Source organism: Streptopelia decaocto, assembly GCF_964273445.1.
Source record: "Streptopelia decaocto genome assembly, chromosome: 2".
Lineage (NCBI taxonomy): Eukaryota > Metazoa > Chordata > Aves > Columbiformes > Columbidae > Streptopelia > Streptopelia decaocto.
The window spans coordinates 109,529,760-109,551,718 of record NC_138655.1 but is presented as its reverse complement, the minus strand read 5'-3'; the positions used below and the strand labels follow the sequence as shown (position 1 = coordinate 109,551,718).

At 39.9% G+C, this 21,959-nt stretch overlaps 1 protein-coding gene across 1 annotated transcript in view; it reads right to left on the bottom strand.

Moving 5' to 3' along the window:
* Window positions 1–21,959, bottom strand: part of POU6F2 (POU class 6 homeobox 2) — a gene marked incomplete at both ends in the record, with an annotated part of 307,735 nt that overhangs the window by 92,961 nt on the left and 192,815 nt on the right. Inside the window, one exon of the mRNA XM_082045495.1 lies at window positions 5,174–5,493. Within this exon, the coding sequence (XP_081901621.1) occupies window positions 5,174–5,493 (320 nt within the window). The remainder of the gene's footprint in view (window positions 1–5,173; window positions 5,494–21,959) is intronic.

The window sequence follows — 21,959 nt, the reverse complement described above, 5'->3', positions numbered from 1 at the left end:
CTTTAAAGCAGATCTTTCCTTAATGAGAAGCTTACCAGTGACTGAGGCTGGGTGGGAAGGGAACTGGCGATTTGGATTTTGTGACTGTTGGAGCCTGAGGCATCTGTGTGCACATTCTCCCTCATTTACAGCTGGGTACTTCAGCCTTTCTGCTTTTCTTTTCTCTTTTGTTATAAAAGAGTTGAAGTTCCAAATACATTATTTAAGATTAGTATGAAAATTTAATCTGAAGGAGGTTCTGGTTTTGCTATCCTAGAGTCTGCTATTACTTGGAAGATTTTTCTGCTGTTGTCATCTCCTCCCTTCCCTTCTTGCCTCCTTTTATTATTATTTTTTTTCTCGCTCATCATCTTCCGTCAGCTCCAGTTATTGTAGGTAGGCTTCTATGACAAAAAAGGTGCTTTAGGAAAGAGTTCTGAAAATGGTCAGAATAATTTTACAGTGGGGCAATCCCTGGGGGATTTCCTGTTTGTCTGTTCCTATTCACACGCGAACAGAGCAGTAGAAATCATTGGGAATTCTTCTATTCCTACAGTGCAGCTCTCCCTTTGTAGATCTGGCTGTGGGTACATTCATCTTACCCATACCACTAAAATACACAGTGATTGTTAGCACCAGAAGCTAGCCCTGATTTGAAGTCAGTTAAATATATGTTCCTGTGTCCTGGTTTTGTTGAAAACAAGACCAGTTCCCTTTTAGCGAATTTTTCTTTCAGCTAAGTTCTTCTAAGTGCTTCCTAAGTAACTGCATATTTTTCTCGGACACTGTGCTCTGTGCTGATAAGAGGACCAACGGAATGCTGAAGAAGCTCATGTTTAGATTTATTACTATGGTAACCAAGGTTAACTGATAATGGGACATGTTTGCCAGGAGGGGTGGATGGAACAGGTGACTAAAAATGACCGAGTATTCCATCCTATAACAGTCACACCCCATATGTAAGAGGGTCTTGCTCCTCTTGGACCATGGCTGACATCTAGAGAGGACCTTGTCTGTCTGCCTGTGATCTACAGGCCTCAGGCCCTGCATCCCTGAAATCCAGTGTCTGGTTTGCTGTGAAGTCCCGCTCATGACTTCTGGGTGCCTGCCCTGCAGCTGCTGGAGCCACGCCAGCTCCCAGCTCCGCCGCCACTGGAGTGACACCAACTCCATATTGGACATTCAAGATTGGTTTTGTATATTTTGTGTATTTTCTCTATTTATTAGTAGTATTAGTAAAGCCTTTTAAAACCCTTCCAACTTGAAGTCTAAGTCTCTCTTCCTTCCTCCTTATCATCCTTCCCATCAAAAAGGGGTGTGAATGAGGGGACAACAGAGAGCATCTGCCGCAGTTTATTTTTGCCTTGCTTTAAACCTTGACATCCTGATACAAAGCGCCTTATTCTGGTAGTCAAGCAGAATAACTGGCTACTTAGTACTTGGCTCATCTGATTTTATACAGCATATAATCAAGATCTTATGGCTCTGGAAATTTAATTGAATGGAAACTCTGTAAGAGGTGCTAACTATGCTTTGAAGTTGCAACATGCTGACCATTCAAGAATTCATATAGTTTTCCATGTAATAAATAACATTAAACATTCACAGCAGAAGCTTATTTGGAGAAGTGTATTTTCCCAGAACTAAAGGTTTCAAAGTCCCAAATTTACAACATGAGCTAGGCTGTCTTTCACCTCTGGACTCCTTTGTCTCAACCAATTGACAAAGCAAAAATAAAAATCAGACTACGATTATCTACATGAGGAATTTCACCATTTTAAAATGAAGGGATGAAAGTCTTCCATCATCCACCCAACCTACCACCTCCTGAAATATTGCTCTGTTTTTGACAATTCTCCTCTGGATTGTTGTCTTTTGTAAATCAGCAATGACCCTGGTTCTGCAGAAGATTGCTTTTACCAGTGTAAATCTGGAGCATCGTTGCTAATGTCAGCACAGAATCCAGGTCCTGGAACCTGAAGAAAGGTTTGTCATCTTTCTACACAATCATTAAAAGATTTCTTAAAAATAATAGTTTTGTAACTACAGTCCAGCCCACTGAACTGAGTAAAAAATAGTGATAAAATTAGAGCAGAGTATTATAGCATGATCTGACAAGAATCATTCTGAGACTTTTAGCTGGTGTATGCTGCACTGGTATTATTAATTTCTGATCAGCTAGGAAGTACCTCACCCAGGTACACCTAAGCAAGTCACTTTCATTTAATTTGCCTTCTGAAGGACATGACAGCATCTGTACATTTTGAGATGTAATTGTTGTTATCCTTCAGAGTTTTTTGAAACAAACGCAATCATCCTCCTGAATTACTGACTTTCCATGACAATTTTTTGAGGTTGCATTGTTCTAAACTAATATCTTTCAGACAGATACTGAATAATGTAAGACGATAAAGCCCACGTGAAAAAAATCAAGAATTCAGAAATGAAATTTAAGCTGTCAAACTTTAACTTAGTTGATCTTTATTCCCTTAATATTCTTCAAACAAAACCCATTTCATTCTAGTTCATAAAGAACATTACCTTAGAGGCCATAATATCTCTGAATTTTGTTCTAGGTCAATTTTTAAGTTAAGACATTAGATGTCAAAAAAATCCACATTCTAAGTAGCTGTTAGGAACTGGATATATGAACTGCTGCAAACATGTGCTCACTCCTTTGTTTTTTAATTTTTTTATGTTTGTGCAGAAGAAAACAATTTCAGATCCAGTCCTCAAGCTAGATGAACAGGGGTAAGCCAGCTTTTCTCTGCAGGATTTAGAATGGAAAGACACATTTCATGGAGGAGATTTACCACTGCTCTGCTTTAGAAAAGTGCCCAAACACATCCTTCAGCCACCTATAAAGTGCAACAGCAGTTCCTTTGGAAATATTTCTGAGTGTTACTTGTTTGCATATTAAAGAGTCTCACCATTCTCAGCAATATGACAGAGCGAGTTTCGGGTTCTTAAGTATTTCTTAGGGAAGCTTGAGAAGTATTATGCTTGCTGTAGAAGTGCTGTAGAAATGGCTAGAAGGCCAAATTAACAGCCCTATGCACATCGCTAAGGTGAGGACTGAAGTACAGTGCTGAATTCTGGCTTCTCTTATGGATGTGAACACAAACACTGAGTTTTCATGGTTATTTAAAGGGTGAGGATCAGACAGGAAAGAATATTAAAAATACTTATCCCCCAATTTATTAGTAAATCTTTAATGCTGAGCCAGATCTGACAGCTAATGACTTCTAATTCCCTTGACTGGTGTTCTGAAATTGTCCCAGTCACGCAGCTGGCTTAGCAGTACTGGCTGAGCTCAGCCCAGTGGCAATGCCAGACCTCTCACCCTGGTGTCTTTCATTAACTTTAATCCCAGTTCCTAAAAGGTTTAAGGGATAGTGTTCGAACTAAAACTGCCTCAAGAGTACTTGGTTCACTCCTTCCACTTCTGTTCAGTCTGACACATCCAGACTGCCTTCAAAAGGGTAGTCGTGAGGATAAACATGCTGAAGAGAGTGATGTACCAAGGAATCTCCATGAAAACATTGACACTGGCACCTCCCATGCAACAAATTATTGGTTTTACTTTTATTGTACTTCTGTAAGTGAGATGTGATCGTGGAGACCTAACAGTAGAAAGTGCTTCTACTGGCCTGTACCTGTAGGTGACAGATGAGACTGGAAGTACTCGGATTCAGCTGAGATTTAGATTGCAACCAGAGGCTACATGAGAGCTAAGACTTCAGATTCAATGTTAGTACAACCCTCTTGAGGTATGTTCATTGAGATAATACCACTTCCTCCTTACTCCTACTCTAAGGGTGCCTTTGCTTTATTTGGAAAACTGAGTGCCTTTTGAAGCAAAATATTTAGCAGGCAGTTTTGGCAACATATCGTGTATACAGTTAGTATGCATACATCACAGCTGCACCAAGACAATAAAATGTAACAGAAGCTCCTCTGGAAATACTCCTGTCTCTGTATGTCAATAATCTGCATACTAAAGAGACCCAAAGCACTCACTAGCATGATAGACTGGGCATTAAGTGGTGCCTAAGTAACCCTTAAGACAATACACAGAAGCAGCTCTAGAAACATTATGCTCTACTATAAGAAAAAGTTTAGGAAGCAAGAACACATCTCTTGCAGACTTTTAAGTCTATTATCTAAACCATTAAAAATCAGATTTGATGCAATTTAGTTGAAGCTCAGATTAATGCAAGTTTAACTTCTCACACGGCAAACACAGCTTCTTGTAAACCAATTCCCTTAATTGTTTGCAAAAGGATTTTTTAATTATTAAGCTAATGCAGTTTAATTTCTGCACGGAATGGAGCAGAATCCATCAGTGCGGATAAAACCTTTAAAGTGGGGTCTCAACATTTAGAAAATAAAGTGAATAGAAACTGCTGGCTTCTAAGTGCAGTTCCACTGCCCAGTGAGACTCCTCACTTCGCAGACTACAGTGGTGTTTATTCAGAATCATATTTGTGGGTACAGTCAAAACTGTTCTTGAATGACGTGAATATAGCATGACACACGTAGTGCAAGAACATCCAAGTATAAGAAACTAGGACCATTGGAGCTCTCCTATTTTTGTCCACGATTTCCAAGGTGAGCAGAGCCCAGCATCAGTGTGGGTGCTACAGCTGTTGGTCTATTAAAAGACATTTGTGTCATTGAACTGGCATTCTTAGCTTTGGAGGATATATTGAGACTCTTGACAGAAGCATTTGATTCTTAGTAGGATAAACGTTAGGACTGTAATTTCAAGATGAAGGATAACCCACTGATCCCTTGCACACGTCCACCATCAGAAGATCTATTTATTTTAGGGACAGTCAGGATCATCTGCTAATGAACAGCTAACTTTTCTGTCCTTATAAGTTACTATAAAGTGTGACTGCTGGGCAAACACAATTTGTGAAGGTCGCATGCTGAATCCATGGACTTTAAGAGCAACAGATGTTTATTCTTCAGAAAGGAGAAGAGTAGGACCATTGTTAGTTATGCTTTTCTGTCTTATCAGGACTTTGAGCTGTTCTAAACTGCATGCCTGTAAGGATTAATTAATATGTGGTGGAATTTCTCAGCCTGTATGGTCAAAAGGTATAACCTTTGCTTGATTTCCCCTTGCAGTGGGAGAGTATGCACTTTCTGTTGTTAGACCATCAGAGATTTGTACGTAGCATCCTACCTGCAATGGATTTGGTGAAGTAAGAGGAGATGGAAGGCCATGCCCTGGTGACTGGCTGGGTTTCTGAGGGGAGCTGGAGGACTGTGGGGCTGGAGGTGGTTGGTTCTGGCTCTGGGACTGTGTTTGGTTCTGCTGCGGTGGCGCTGATGGCTGTGGCTGTGGCTGCTGGGTCTGCTGGGCTGGCTGTGGAGTCTGTGCCTGCTGACCTTGCTGCTGCTGCTGGTTTTGCTGCTGCTGCTGCTGACCTTGCTGCTGCTGTTGATGCTGGAGCTGCTGAAGATGCTGAAGCTGTTGAAGCTGAGAGTTCAGGGATGAGGTAGCTGTGAATTGAAGAGAGGAAAGACAGTTATCTAGGTTTCAGTAATACCTACTGGGCTAAACATGTTCTGGAGTAAATTATGGTTCTGTTACATTGTGGGGCATACTGCCCACTGAGGTCAGCTGGCCTCAGACTTCAGGTTGTGGCAGGAAATTAATGAACATGTTCCCATCATTAGCACCCTGTGGTTCTGCCAGTGCAGTTCTGTCGTAAGAGCTGGACTTCATTGGAAGCAATGAAAGCAAACTTTTGGAAGGGTTACGGCTCTGCCCACAGGACAGACCTCAGAGCTAACCAGCAGTCTTCGCTCAGACAGTGGCTCAGTGAAGCCAGTGGGAATTTTGCGTGCCTGGAGAAAGGCCAACAGGCCATCACTGTACATAGCATAGCGAGAACTCATAACATGAACTGGTGATGTTATGTGAAGGAGAAGACGACCACAGCTGTAAAACAAAGGCTGCTCTGAAAAGAGCTTTGTCACATCTTTATACAGCAGGTGTCAGGGAAGAAAACATTCAGCTGTGAAATTTCCTGTGCAATACCATATGTAGCAGAAATATCCAACAAAATGTGTCTGTCTCTGAAATGAGAACTGCTCCTTATCATTCATATCTCAAAGGTATGAAGTTCCTCTTAATAGGGTAGGTATTCTGTACACTTGCACTGCTCACTTACTCCTGGTAGTCTGTCATGTTTTGAAACATGTGCTCCAGATGTGAGGCTTGGTATGTGGTGGCTCACATCAACCTGCTGGCACAGAGGACCAAACTTTATCTCTCAGAGACACCTTCAAATTGACTAGGGCATTCATTAAACTCAGGAAGGCAAAAAGTGTGCCACAGAGATGTCACTAAGGAAGAACAGCTTTAAGCAGCAGCCAGAACACCACAGGAGCCTGATGCTTTCTGGGGTTATGCCCTGAACAAGTCACCTGGGTCCTCAGCCTTAACAACTTTAATCAGGACATGAGGGGTTGCGTTAGATGGCTCTAAATCCCGAAGAGGAACAGCTTACAACACCACTGAACTACTTTGCCCTCTGTAGTGCTTTGCCAATACTATCCTGTATTCTAACTTCCATTGGCAGAAGCCAAAGTGAACTGGGAGTGAATCAGATTTGTTTTTTCTAAAATAGCATTCAGATTTCATGTCTAGAAACTCTGTTCACCAAGTTATTTGTGGATTGGCAGATAAAGCCAAGTCATCTCCACTTTCTTTTTATGCCGACATCCCTATTTCAGCTTTCTATGCCCTGCGGATGAACCTGAGGTCTTGGTATGACTTATGAAATCAATGAGCCATAAACTGGAATAAGCAAAAGAAAAAAGAAAAAGGAGAAAGATGAGGCAGAATAGGTATACCAGAAAAGGATGTATAAAGGAAAAGCAAAAGTCTTGGTATAAAGAACTGTTGGTCATCCATTCCTATACTCATAGCTGCTCTAAATCTCATGCAAACGAAATCAGCCTGGGGAAGCACAGTTACACTGCCATCAGTTCCACGATCAGAACTCGCACCTAAATGCCCCAAAGCCAAGAGGGTAGCAAGGGAAAATATAATCTAAGGCATATAAAAACAAAGAATGTAGAGGGTGTCTATACAAGAAAGCAACTGCATAGACAAATATTAACCATAGCAAGAAACACTTCGGTAGATTAAAAGACCCTTCCCATTCCCATGAGGAAAAAACTCATCTAGATCAACTCTTTATCTTGTGGAGGCCCTTTCCTCATCTGTGATAGCTTAGCAGTCTGGACAAACCATTGATAACCAGAACTAGGTCTTCAAACACAACAGGCCCTCAACTGCTTCCACAGACTCCAATACAGAAATGAATGCAATGATGCCCCACAGAGGCATAACTTGTAGTCCACACAGCTCACAGAGAGCAACGAGGGGTTGTTTTGCATCCTATGTGCACAACTGGACAAGATGAGACAAAGCTTTCTCTACAGCAATCTAGATATAGTGTGGGGTAGGGTTTTTTTGTTGGTGGTGGTGGTTTTGGTTTTTTGTACTGCAAAGGTCCCCAAGCCCTTTCACTCCCAACCTGATTTGTCTGATGAATGAAGCAGCTCTGTAGCTGACTTGGAAAACATCAAGTTTGTAAATTCCGTGGGCATGCCCAGCACTTTCAGATGATGCCTTGGTATGGAAATTTTTTCATTCCCCATCTAGGTGTAGAAAAGCTTTGCATTCAGTACTACTCAATACTTGAATGTTGGCCAGTGCAGGAGTATCAATATCTCTATCATTTCCTTTTGTACTGGAAGTGCATTCATTCTTGCTGGGGGCTAAGGTTGTCCCTAAGGGAAAATTTTGTTGATGGAGAAAAGTTACTTCATGGAAAAGTTTCCAAGTTCATTGCAAACAACTGCACAAAATTATTCAAATAACTTCTTGTCTCTTCATGTAATTCCTTAAAAGAGCCTCTCCGAAGCCTGCTGTCATGCTGAGCTATAAATTGCACTGAAGTGGTCTAGTGAGGTATGATTGTTTAACGTGCTGCTGCTAAAAAAACAGATAGGGAGCTGGAAGAAGGACTGTTACCTCAGACCAAGCTTTCCCAAAGCCACACAGTAGGTGTGCTGCAAAGGTGGATTTAGGGCTCTGGATCATGCCTGCAGTGCGGTGTTCACGCTGCCTGATTGCACTGCCTCTCGCAACGCGTGTACTATCCACAGCAGGGGTTGTGTCATATTATTGTTTGTAATCAAATCCAATCTAACTCCCTGAGCTTCCTTGCATACCTCATCCATTATAGATCGTATACCTGTCTAGCATTTGTCACTTTCTGCAGAGCTTGGAGCCTGATGGAATTTCAGGTGGTTCAACAGTGCTGTGTCCGCATGTATAAAAGATAACATGTACTGCCTACCTCACTGGAATCTTTTTATGACTTACCGGCTAACTGCTGGGTAAAACTTTGACGTATTTAAGCAAGAAGTGCCTCCTTCCTTTCAGAATTGCATTCAAGAATAAAAAAAGCTTGCAAAAAATTGCAAAGAACTTCTTTATATAGTTTAAAAAGACAACATAAAGTACATCACTTTAAAAGGGAGATAATTAACTAAAAAAAAAAAAAAAGCATGTAAGCTATGAAAAACCCCGAGGAAAATTCACAAAGGCTATGTGACATTTCAACTTTCCTTAAGAAAAATACATTTTGAATACCCACCAGCTATCCCAGAAAACAGTAAGAAGAACTAATACCTGTGAATAAATGATGGCATGACAGGTTTCCAAACATAAGTTTTAACTATGGTTATTTGGTTGCTGTGGTGCCATGGCAGGCTTCCCAAGAGATCACCCCACATTTTATGATCCTACTTTAAGCAGATTATGCTTAACCACAGTATCAAAGCATTTGCATTAGAATAAGAGATCTGGAGTTAAGTGGTGCAAATGGATGGTCAACTGGCAGCAAAAGCAAACTTTCTCATCTCCAAGGTCACCACTTCTGTACCTGTCACAGACCACAGACTCCTCTAAGGAATCGGAGAAATTTATGATCTAAGGAACACACTCCTTGACTTCCTTTGGGGAATACCCTAGGCACAATGGTGCTATGCATTTACAGTATTTACATAAAATGGTGACTTTGGATGTTTTCCTTGTGTCTTCTGTTCCTCTGCTGGTTACCTACACAGCAAATTGAAACAAAACTAAAATGTCTCTATGTCAAGTAGAGTGGTGCAATGGGAAAAATTCGTCCATGGTGCAACCATGCTGAAAGCAGCAGTCTGCCCCATGAAAGGGAAAATGAGTGAATCATTTTCTTAGTAGGAAAACTGAAAAGGCTCTGCCCTCAAATCCCAACTGCATAAGTATGGGAATGATATTTTAAATAAAAATATATATTTTAAACTTCAATCATATTTCTCCAATAAGCAAGGAACATACATAAGCCCACAATTTTTTATAAAATGAAAACAGTGTAAAAATTATAACTCTCTTTTCACCTCTCATTCACAATACAAACTCAGATTCTTAAGACCTCTACAGTGCTTGGCAGAAGATCAAAATAATGTTCGGGGATTCAGTTTGTATCTAGAATCTGCTCTTGTGGATAAGCTTCACATAATGTCTGATTTATTTCATTAATGTGTTGTGCATGTTTGTTTCTGTGTAAAGATGAAGAAGGGGTAGGAGGAATGAGACAATTTTAGCCTACAAACTATTGTGCTGTTCTGTACCCTAGCCTCCTATTTACATAATTGCATAGATGTTCTTCAGTGCCTTGATACAATGTACAATGGACTAAAAAGGAGAAAATCATACATTAAACCTTTTCCTATTTGACTGAGCAGAGAACTTGGCCTTTTTCCACTTCCCCAGTAATGGAGAATGGATTTGCATTGCCTTAAACTGAAAAGTGTAACTAACTTAAGCAGCTGGGCTTGCGTTTGAACTGACATGGCCTGCTTTTCTTTTCCACCCTGTTGCTTCTCTTCTAATGAGGTATATGCATTTCTTTTCTTTGAAACAGATTTCTAAAGATTGAATGCACACGCTGAACAATCTAATGCAAGCCTATGTTTACGCTCTCTCCCTCCTGGGTAATGAGGGGTAGGTTAGCCAAATATACAATGTATTTTTGCATACGCTTGAATTTTCTTTTTAAGAGCAAAATGTGAATTGTTTTAAATATGTTAGCATCCTCCTTGTGAAAAAAAAAAAAAAAAAAAAAAAAGGAAGGATTGGACTTGTGGCCGAAGAGATTAGTAATGGGATACAGAGCATATTGTTTCTAAATCACTGGTTCAAATCCAGTTTAGGTCAATACAGGGAACAGAAGTCATTGCACTTTCACGGTGCTTTCAAGTGTTTTCTACCTTATAGAAGATGTATTCACACACAGATACCCACAGGGAGCCTGTGCTGGAGACAGTGTGCCACACAGTCAAGGTACTAAACTGATGGTCTCCCAATACCTCTTAGGAAGATCATAAAGACTATGGCCTTGGATGGCATCAACTGACATCTTTATTTGCACTTGCAGCAGAGAGGGTAAGGACAGAAAGAGTAAGGAGACCAAGTCATCTTCTCCTCCCTAAAGGTGATCCCTCAAGGTTACAGCTGCAGAACGCTGATGGGGTTATGGGGAGAAACTTGCATTGCCAATGCTCCCCTATACCAATTCTGCAGATAAACAGAGAGCTTCACTTTCTACTGTTGTCATATCCAGCATCTTTCATGAGCACTAAATTCACTTTAAAGAATATAGGCAATAAAAAGGAAGTATTAAGAAGAAAACCATCATAATTTATATGGTGCCTGTGGTGTCTCCACATTTTGATGAATACTGGAACTTCCCTGAAAAATGATCCACTGCATTAAATAAATCTGACATTTTTTTTCCCCTACTAAACCTTAAAATGTACAATAATCCACTAAAATCCTAAGGGGGGAAAAAAAAAAAAAAAAGAAAAAGTTGTTGTTCTGGATAGAGAGCTTGACTAAGTATCAGGGTAAGTATATTTGGAATACTAGCCATTTTGACATAATCTAGGGGATATTTTCCTCTAGTTTATGGCAACACTCTGTGAGTAAAGTTCCCTGAGTGTATTGTAAAAATTGCATTAACCTATTTAAAATGCCCAAAGGCAAGAACAAGCTGGAGAAATTAGACTTTAATAAGCCATTTGCTTCCTCAGCTCAAATGGGACCTTAGGCCTCATATCGCACAGATGGCTGAAACATTAACTGGAGTCAGGGTATCATCAAGACACAGGGGATCAATCAGGGAGTCATCTTGGGATTCTCATACAAAGACAGGCAATTAAAAACCCACCATAACATAGTCTGAGGGCAAGGTAAGTGTTTGAATGCCAAAGGCTGGGTGTCAAGAAAGCAATATCTAGATCTGGTAAACTCCTAATTTTACCAGCCTTTTTTTTTTTTTTTTTTTGGAAACATGACACTCTTAGAGATCAGTGAGCAGGATTCTTAACATGAAATCCTTCTGCCAGATAAAAGCAGTTTTCTACTTACAGTGAGCAGGAGTGGTCCCAGATTGTCTAAGAACAGAATAGTGTTAGAATGGAAAACCAAATGGAGTGGCATGGTGTTCCTACGGATGGATTTCCAGACCACATTGAGCCTATGAGTATGTATTTAAGATAACCCTACATTTATTGGGGAAAAATCTGCATGACTGATTTGAAAGAAACTAATTGATGGAGCAAAAATTATCATCTAATGGCTAATAGAGTCCAATGTAAGATTTCGCAGCTGAAGCTATGTGGCAGGGAACAGATGAATGACACAAAGAAATCAAGTTTACAACAAGACTGCTGAATCAAAGAACAATGATCATGACTCATAACGGACATCAGACAAAGGCTGGGCACTCTCTGCACACACAACCCTTAATAGCAGGAACTGTACTTTATTTCCCACCCCTTTGTCTCTTTCAAATTCTCTAATATTGATGGTAAACATGATTTCCACGGCACTTAAGCAGACTACATGTTTGTCATGCCTCAAAAGAGCAATGCTTGTAGAGAAAGCATTGTGATCACATATGGCCACAGAAGCTTTGGAAGAGGTTGCGCAGAATCCTGTCCTGCAGTTCAGAGAGCCACAGGTCCCCTGGCCACTGAGCAGCCTGTCATTTCTGCTGGCAAGGTGGCTATATGAGGCTTTGTGGCAAAGTCTTGTCAAGAGGAACTGGCTGAACTGCCCGATGGATTTAAAGGGCAATTTCCCATTCTTTCAGATAATAGATTTGCAGTTGTGTTTTCTATAATTGTTTATGGCAAATGGCTCTTCTGACAGAGAAATATTTAACCAGGTAGAGCTCCAGCAATGGTTCTTTGAAGATCAGGAATTATTACAGGTCTCTTCAAAGAGTCTTTGAAGTGAATCACGTTTCCTTAACTAAAAGTGAAGTTACTGTAAGTGAAATGCACCTCTATTTTTGGGGATTTTTTTGTGCACATGTGTGTTTGGTTTGTTTTTTTTTTTTTTTTTAAACAATGCAATGGAATAGTGGATCAAAGTGTTTGTGGTTTAAAAGGCTGGCCTTGATGCTGAGCTTATGGAAGTGTCCTGAGAGTGACAAAGGGCAAGCCAAGCGAAGTAGCAGAGACTACTGTGCCCACCAGGCGATTTGGTATAACCGATTGCTTTCGTCTCTCAGACTCTCATTATATCCATGTTTCTATCATTTTCCCTTCCAGTCTATTCTGAAAGCTGGTAGACCTGAGACAACTCTGTTTTCTATTAAGAACTCCAAGATACAAGTAACTGCAAATTCTGTTCCAAGCACGCAAATTCCAGCTAGAGAAGTTAGCTGAACATGAGTGACAACAGGCCACAGAATGACTCAGAAAACAGCAATGTGTACCCCAGAAGAAGGGAAAAAATGCAGCCCATCCCAGTCTTTTCCATTACAATCAATAAAACTGCAACAGCATGTATGAGAACCAGGTGCAAAAGTGGCAGTTCCACTTTGCTGCAAGGCCATGCATACAAATGTTCTGCCAGAGCAGTGACTTCACTCTTGATAACAACAGGCCTCATTATCCACAATACAGCCTTGAACTTCTGTTTTTACCAAGCCATAAAAATTTAAAGATTGTGGCAACAGGGTGAAGAAGGTGGGGAGGAGAACAAAACAAAATGTGTGGCCTGCAAGGGCTGGAATGCTCTCACTCCCTGTGCAGTTCCCAGAGACTGAAGTCCATTCCTTACCAGCTGGGACACAGAGGCAGTAACATGTTGAACATGGCATTGTTCATCGGTCATTGAAGCATCAAAATGGACTAAAAAACTTTCTCTAAGTGACATGAGATATTGCTTAATAGCTGTGGTACAGGAGCAATCTCGAGCACGGGTCACTGGCTTGGTGAGGAGGTGCAGTGGTGGGTGCTGTAACCTCAATATGCGAGCGGAAGATGCAGGTGTTCCTTCTTCAGATAAACGGTCAACGCAGAGAGACTACGCAAGTCCCCCCACATGAGAAATGGTAGAAGAGCTGGGAAGCGAACTCTAATTTGGTAATCTGTCACACCACAGGCCATTCCTGAACGTATGTACCACTAGCAAGGTACATTATGTTTGCCTGCTGTTGAGTCACAGTGGCTCTACTTGGATTTATTTCAGAATCTTCTGTGATTTTTATTATTTGCTGTGCAAATATAAGAATGGCTGTATTTAGTTGTGTATGTTTCAGAACATACCACAGTACCAGTAGCTGTTTTACTTTTGTAAGCTTTAAGCTAAGTAGATGTCTGTTTAAGGCGATTTGCCTATATCCCTCCTTTCTATTAAAAATGAAGTTAAATAGTAGGTGAGCAGCGGTTCTAACTCTGCAGCTGGTCATCTGCTGTGGATGGACTGACTGTTCATGTTTAATTTGCAGTAAAATGAGGGAGGCTGAATAGCAGATTTCTCTCCTGCCCCTGTAGCTCATCAGCCAAAAACGTTGCTGCTCCAGGTGCTAATCCTTGGCAGAGCAACAGTGAATTAGCTGCTCTGAGTGCTCATGTGCTTCCACCTGCCTTAATTTCCTGCACGCTGTTGAAGTAAACAACCTGGTTATTCACACAGATAAACTGTTCATCGGTAGAAAATTTAGGTGGGAGACTTAGGGAGAGGATTTTATAGGCATTTCTCATTCACGGGCTCTAACACCAGTCACAATTCTGTGTTGGGATGAAGCTCAATCCACAGCTGAATGGAAGGACTGGGGAGTCCAGAAAAGCAGCTGCACGGCTCTGCACAGTCCATGCACTATCTTGTCCACGGCTTTCAAAAGCACTTCAGGAACCTCATGCTATTTGATAATTGATGCTTTTTTTGTACACTGCAAAACAGTTAAAAGAAGGCCTTTGGATACCAAGCTGCTTCTTCAAGGTTAATTATTTTTATTTTGAAAGGGGCACACAGAAATTAATACAAGAAATTTCACTTACATTACGTATTTACTTAGATGGAGCTGGAGTCCCCAGTTATAGAAAGGGAACAAAATCCCAAGTATAAATTTACAATTGGCCAAAAATCTACTTAAAAATAATTCACTATTTCTGTCCACATATTCAGACAGAACAGAGTGTTGTTGCCCTTTTCATGCATTAACTAACCTTATCACCCTTATCAATGGAAATACTTGTTTTTCCAGACCAGATAATGGACGAAAAGACAAATTCAGTTGCTAACCATAATTCTCCAAAAAGCTCATAGGAAGCTAGTGTTTGCCTTCCTTAAGGTAGCATTGCCTTAATTTTAATATTCATGATAATGAAATATCATTTCAAATAAGGGTTTAGGTCTCATCAGCTGCATGTGTTTAGCTACAGCAAACCTCAATGATGCTACAAAACATTTTTCTCATTGTTTGTCGTCTCCAGGTTCCTCAGTCTTTTAAATGAATTGAACAATGTGTTAATGCTCAAAGAAATGTTTACCAATGCACTAAGGCTGGTATAAATATTAAACACACCTGCTGTTAATGTTATCCTTTTGAGAATTTCAATAGAATGCTGCAGAAATTGCTATAAAAATACAGAAAATTCACAAGAGGATGTATCCGAATAGGTAAATTTTATTCATCCTATAGAAACTTACTGGCAGTGATGTAACTAGATTACTTGAAGTTTCCACAGAACATTTATAATTTTCTCTTAATTTTTACCCTGTTATATATAACCTTTTCATATAATAATGCAAAAGGTAACTTTTAACTGTAGAGAATTAAGAAAATTTTGATGATAATGTGAACATTGGTCATCATATGAAAACGATTGCTAATGTATAGCCATAGATAATGATGTTTGGCTCTGGGGGAAAAGGCCAAAAAATACCTTGGTTTTGAAATTAGTAGATTTCTCATTCTCCTGAGGAAGCCCACTGAGAGGTGTAAGTGAAAATCCTACAGAAATAATGGGCAAACACCGTTACTGGATTTACTGCAGTAACTCCCATGTCAATTAAATGGAGATGAACTTGCTCCAAAATAGCGTATTTAAATGAAAAGCCTGGACTATTCAACAGTACAAAATACAGAAACACATGTCAGTGCTGATACAAGATCTAGCTTTTCACTTAAATTGACTTCTGATTAAAAAAGTTAGAGGAAAAAATTCTTCTCAAGCGGGATGATCTATCTATCATGGCAACAAACATGAGAACAAAATTTGGCACAGTTAGTGCACACGGAAATCTGAAACCACTACTTTAGATTAGTTTTGCCAAGTTTTGACTAAGCAGATGCAAAAAAACTGTTCCTTTCATTTTCAGTGCCAGGTATTTTGTCTTTACTCTGTTGATTTTAATAGCTCGCTCAGAAGCTTGGAAATGAAGGTTCTTCCATCATCAATTTAAAACTTTTCCATTTGCCAACTATGGATGTTTTTTCTACTGTATGTTTTCAATGAAGCTGAAATTAATACAGTTCCCTTTGATTTTCCATCCAAGCACCAGGGTGCATGGGGCAAGCTATGCTTTCATCTCCATCCTTGAGACAGAGCCAGGTCCAGCATCATATGACCACAACACTACTCCTTTCTTTCTCTCTCTCCCACAATCTTCCAAAAAAAGGCAGTTTTTGGCTTGTGTTTGTCTAAAGACTATGTGGAAAGCTCAGGTCTACAGAGGTCCTTCAGCATTCTATAGGGGAGGGAAATTCCTATGGTCGTCGTGTCCAGCAGTTCAACTGCTATTCTTCTCACACAGAGCCCTCAGTTTGAGCAGATACAGCCTCAACAGCCTCTTTTTCCTACCAGCTCTAGACATTCACTTCTTGCTAGCTTGAAGAACTATGATGACACTCTAGCAACCCTGACCTTTGAACAAGGGACTGAAACAAATGTAAATCTGGTGAAACACTATTGTTGTGATTGTGGGGAACAGTAGTTGTGTAAATTCCTGACTTTATTTTGTTCAGGAATGTTTAGGGATATGTTTTTTACTCAATCATTAGAGCCGATGAGAACTGCATCAGAAAAAACACCTGCAAAGATAAGACACATAAGTGAAAGCTAGCGTTCTTTAAGCAATCATCCAGTGCAACACACTTCATGAGGAGGCTGGCAGCATACACTGCTGACCATCTTACGTATTTGGATTATGGATCACATGGATTTCCAATTCATAAAGGAACTACTGCCAGGAAAGCATCTTATGCTTTAATGTTTTGCAAAGGGAAATTAGGAGAGGAAGCCAAGAACACAAGACCTCTGATACCTGTGAATCAACACTGGTCTCTGCACCAGTACAGACAAAGACAGAAGTAACTTCCATCTCTGAAGTAATTTCCATCTCTCCATCTCTCTCCTTTTTCCCTAAAGCAGCAGTATTCTTAAATAGATTAATTCTAATAGCCCTTAATTATCTTACACAGTGAAATGATGTCTGACTTCTTTTAATCATAGTGCTAGAAGCTTTGCTGATTTAACTGACGCTGCAATGATTTTCAGATCTGATCACAGTATATCCACAAAATAGACAAGCTGTAGTTGCCTGCATGATTCTGTCACTTCTTTCAGCTGTGACTGGGAGTGGCCTTTGTGTCAGGTGCTGTCTGATGGGTGCCTTGCAGACCTGCATCTCACTTTGCTGAGAGGGCTTGGTTTGCCCCCTGCCGTAAGAGCACTCTAAAGAAACAGCCCCAAGGAGATGGTAGGGAAAATGTGCGAGCCTGCGCCTTGTGCCAGCGTGGGTAGGAACGCAAAACACGTGCCACAGGGCAGCTCTCTCTGCTGAGACTCAGAAGAGTGCCTTTGGCTTATGTACTGATCTGAAACTTTAATCTCCCCGTGGAACACTTTAATCAGAAACCATTTTCATAACTTGTAAGCACTGCCAAATGTTTGATTTCAGGCTGCTTAAGTGATCAAACCTTCCAGTGGAAAATAAAATAAATAACAACGAAACCATCAGACAAAATAGTTATAAATAATTAAATATGCTGTACTGACAAATACTATTCCCACCTGGATGTTATGCTTCCAAGATGGAAAGCACAATTTTCCTAATTAGAACAAACAAAAAAAACAGATCGTGTATGACAGAACAAGTCAGATCAGAAATGGAGTTTGTACTGATTGTCTTTTGGATGAAGATCAGTGCCTGGGAATCCACTTCCTATTTCTGAATCTACCATACCCGCAACACCTTGGACATGCCACTTAATCTCCCTGCCTCACTTTTCTGTTCTATAAAAGAAAAGGAAGGATAATAAACTTGGCTTTCCTCACCACAGGAAGCTAAATTAGCGAAGTACAGCAATGTGCACCAAGATCCTCCAAATTAAGGGGGTCAAAGACACATGAAGTTTTATTTCCCCACAGAAAAGATTCTTCTAGAACTACCTCCTACATTGCGTTAAAGAGAGATAGATGGTTTAAAAGCACCCATTTATTTTCTTTTTTTCCTATTTTTTGATAATGTCTGGGTAATGCTTTTATTCCCAGCAGCTCATAAGACTTTTTGAGATTTCCAATAATAAGGATGTCTTTTAAGATGAACTCTCAGCTCAGGCACATTTTAGGCACTTGTCTCACACCGGGTTTAAAGGATACCTCAGAATGAAAAACAATCCCAGATTTCCTAGAAGACTAGTACTTAAGAGTTCATTGTACACCACTGTGAGCACCTCTATCATCACAGACACACTGATGGAGCCAGCTAAACCAAACTAGCTAATGATAATAGTGATAAAAAAAAAAAAAGAAACCACGAGAAAATTTCACCAACCAGGTATCACAGGTAATAAAGTGATTCCTCCAGTGTGGTCAGCCAGGCCAAAGAAACAGGAAGATGACAAAAGAAAATGAAGAAAGAAATTCAAGGGTGATAACTATAGGACCCTGGTGGGTTTGTTATGTGAAGACTGTAGGTAACCATATCCTGGCACTGTGATGCTTCATAAATTTTGTCATCTTGTCAAGAGGCTGAAGACTAATGGCCTTACTTCCTCCACTAATAAGGCTGCGCTGCTTTGTGCCCAGATTTTTATCATGATTACAAAATTTGAACCATCGCGTGAGCCTTCTTCCTTCCTGCACCAATGATTACTGCCTCCCAAATTACAGAAGAACAAATGGGAAACTGAAACTCCTCTTCCTCTCTTGTTCAACAGCTCCTTCTTTCCCTTTTCCTGACTCCTTGCAAAATAATTCTCAGGTTCTCAGGACCAGCAATACTAAGGCTTGCTTGGTTTTGGTTTCTGAATATATTACGAGTAATAAAAGTAATAAACCAAGAAATCTGAGTAGATTTTATGATGTTCACATACAGGTGTGACATTTATACATGCAAGGAAGACCTTCATGCATTATAAAGCCTGTGCAGGCAACATTCAGCCATTTTGTCCACTGAGAACACACAGCGGGGGTCAGAGAGCTGAAGAGAGAGCAGCCATGTGAAGTGTTCTGGGGGCACCCTTCAGGCCTACAGTCTGTGTACCCAACAGCTCTCCTTACTACAGCTCACAATAGGAGAAAACAGTTACTTCTCTTAGCACTTACCTCTGAAGAGCAAAATATGAAAAGACCAGGCCAAACCCAGCTGGCTATGGCCACTCATGGTCATGAAACTTCAAGAGAAAGGCAGGCCTGTGACTTGTCCTGTCTATATTTTGTATCCTTTTCATCCCTGTCTAAAAAGGCATCATATGAATCAAGGCGGAGTCACCCCTTCCTTACACATGATGGGGCAAAAACGTGTTCACACAATAAAAACCACCGAAGGCTTGTCCATCAGCTGCTATAGTTTTGAGTGTTCACTCATGTAAGTGTGTACCAAGGATGTACCTTTGAAATACTACAATATGCAACTTAAAAAAATTGATTGATCATTATTTCCTTTGTCTATGAGTCTAACATAGTACCTTCTTGTACCTTCACAGTAATTACTAGCAGTAAAAAAAAAAAAAAAATTAAAGAAAAGAAAATAAGAAGAAGATCCCGCATAGACCTCTCATTTCCTCCCCGACAACCTCTTGTCCTTAAACACTAAAAACCTCCCAACGGTCACCTCTTGCAGCTAGTGAACTATGTTACAGATACACTTGCTGACTAGCCTTACCTTTAGTATCTCAAAGCAAAAATGTTGCAAAATAAAACTTACAAATCAACATGGCTGATGAGGACAGTGGGACAAACTCTGAGTTTCAGAGAGCAATGACAGCAGTGTCAGCTCTGCGCACAGGGCACTTCTTAGGAGGATGCCAAGCTGCTGTTTATTTATGTCATCCTCCAAAGCCATCATAAGCATTTACAAATTGCATGTATAAGCTGTTTTATCGCTTAACCCCACCCTGCCTCAATTCTGCATTTCCTCCATCCTTTTTTTCTCTCTTTCTCAAGACTACCTTCTGTTCTTTGTGGTCTTGCATGCAACGCATACATTTATTCTTCTTGGACTACGTATTCAAAAAAAGGAAAAAAGAAAGAAGTAAAGAAGTAACAGAGAACCGTAAAAATCCAGAGTCAAATGTGAGTGGCACAGCCATAATTCTTTATGAAGCAGCAGGTAAGATTGATTGTCAAGGGTCAAAAGGCTAGGTCAAACTCCGCTCATTCGTCAGCTGAATGTCATTTTTGTTTTCCCTGTCACCAGATAGCTTTAAAAAAAATTGCAACTCCTTCCTCATTATCTGGCACTTGGCTCCTTTCCTGCCATCCAGTATTAATGAAACTGTGCCTCAAGTCTGGCCTTCATCTTTGAGGTTCTTCTTCATGTACTACTTCTTCCCTTTCTTAAGCAATACAGAGTGAGGACAATCTTAAAGATCGTTTTCTTGCACAGAGAAGTTGGAAAATTGCCACTACAGTGAGAATGATTTGAAAACATACATGCAGTGTAAACGTCTGAATGAACAAAAACGTAATTAAATCATAGCAGGTCCAAAGCCCACACAGCAATGTAATTGAATCATAATTAAATCTGTGCACCTGATATGGAATCCTTAAAAAAACACCATACAATATTTTGAAATCATTTATGAGGAAAAAAAACCCCGTATTTTTGCTATAATCACAAGCTGTGCACCACTGGAATAATGCTAATATTGAAACTATCCATCGATTTACTGTGAATATGATTTTTATGTGCCTGATTTGGATAAAAACATAGCAAATAATTCCCTTAAAAAGAATTAAACATCTAAATTAATTGAAGTTAAATTACCCCTACGTAGTGAAGTTTCAGCTGGCCTGAAATGGGATGCCATCCAAAGGATGCTTCCTCAAATAAAACCATTTTGTGTCAAAGGGAAGTTTAGGTGCAGTTATCTTCTTGTGTATTTATATAAAGGCAATACTCTTGTGGTTTCTGAGTGCTTTTCACACAAAGGGATCTTAGGGTAAACTACACAATTAAACCTCATCTAAAGCCTATCTGTACAAGGACTGCCTATGTTTAGAGGAACAGAATCAGCAACCCTTCAGTGGCAGAATGAGAGTATTTACTAAATTAATTTTTATCAAATGCATTGCTGCACAGGATGATACACGTATGTTGATTAATTGACATAATACCTCCTTTTAGCTAGAAAAATGACCTTTTAAATATTTATAATCACTCTTGGGCAAAAATATCCTGAAACTGTACTAGATCTGTACGGAATAACATTTCACACTTATCAAAGTCCCTGCACAAGCAAACGTAGTGACTTTAGTGAAACTACCTGCATGAACAGCATCTCAGCTGGGAAAATCAAAATGTTTTGCAAAAATAAGTTGACAGTAGTTAGTTAATCCAAAATTTGAGGGTACCTGGCTCTCCTGTGCTATTTGACAGCGATGGTGGAGTTTAGAATTGACCAGTTTCTGGAACTACTGAAATTCTCTGACCTGACTGGGTTTTCAGGGCATACAAAATACGGTGTGCTTCCAAAATGTTAGCCAAAACAACTTGGTTTTGAGTAGTTCTCAAATAAGATAAAATTAGAAGAAATTTCAGTGAGAGGAAAGAATCAAAGTGACGTGAAGAAAAAAACAAACCACCAACATTCCTATTGAAAAATTAAGTTTTCCTTCAGGATGCTTTTCTTTACTCCAAATCTCCAGTGGGAAAAAAATTTGATTTTTCAACTTTGAGATGGGATGAGGATGGCACCAATTAAAATTTGAATAGATGTTTTGTCATTAAAATAATTTTGCTTATATCACTGTGTTTGCATGCTGCTTTTCTAACCATATTACAGTGTGGACACCCTTCTGCATGTGTGCTGCAGTGTATCAATTTAAAGCCTGGAGTGACACTACTCTAACGCGGGAAGCAGCACTGGCGGATCAGGCCAAGTGCACGGATAAAAGTAATTGGAAAACAGAGTAAGGCACTGTCTAGAAGAGCCTCTCTTCATTATGTAAAATGACTGATTATGAGATCCCAGCTGGGTTTTGCAAGGAGTCTTGTTCACTGAAATATTAATAGATGACATTTAGCTAAACAGTACAACAGAACCATGATACTGTGCCGAGAACTGCCACCATAAACACATTTTACTTCCTTGAAT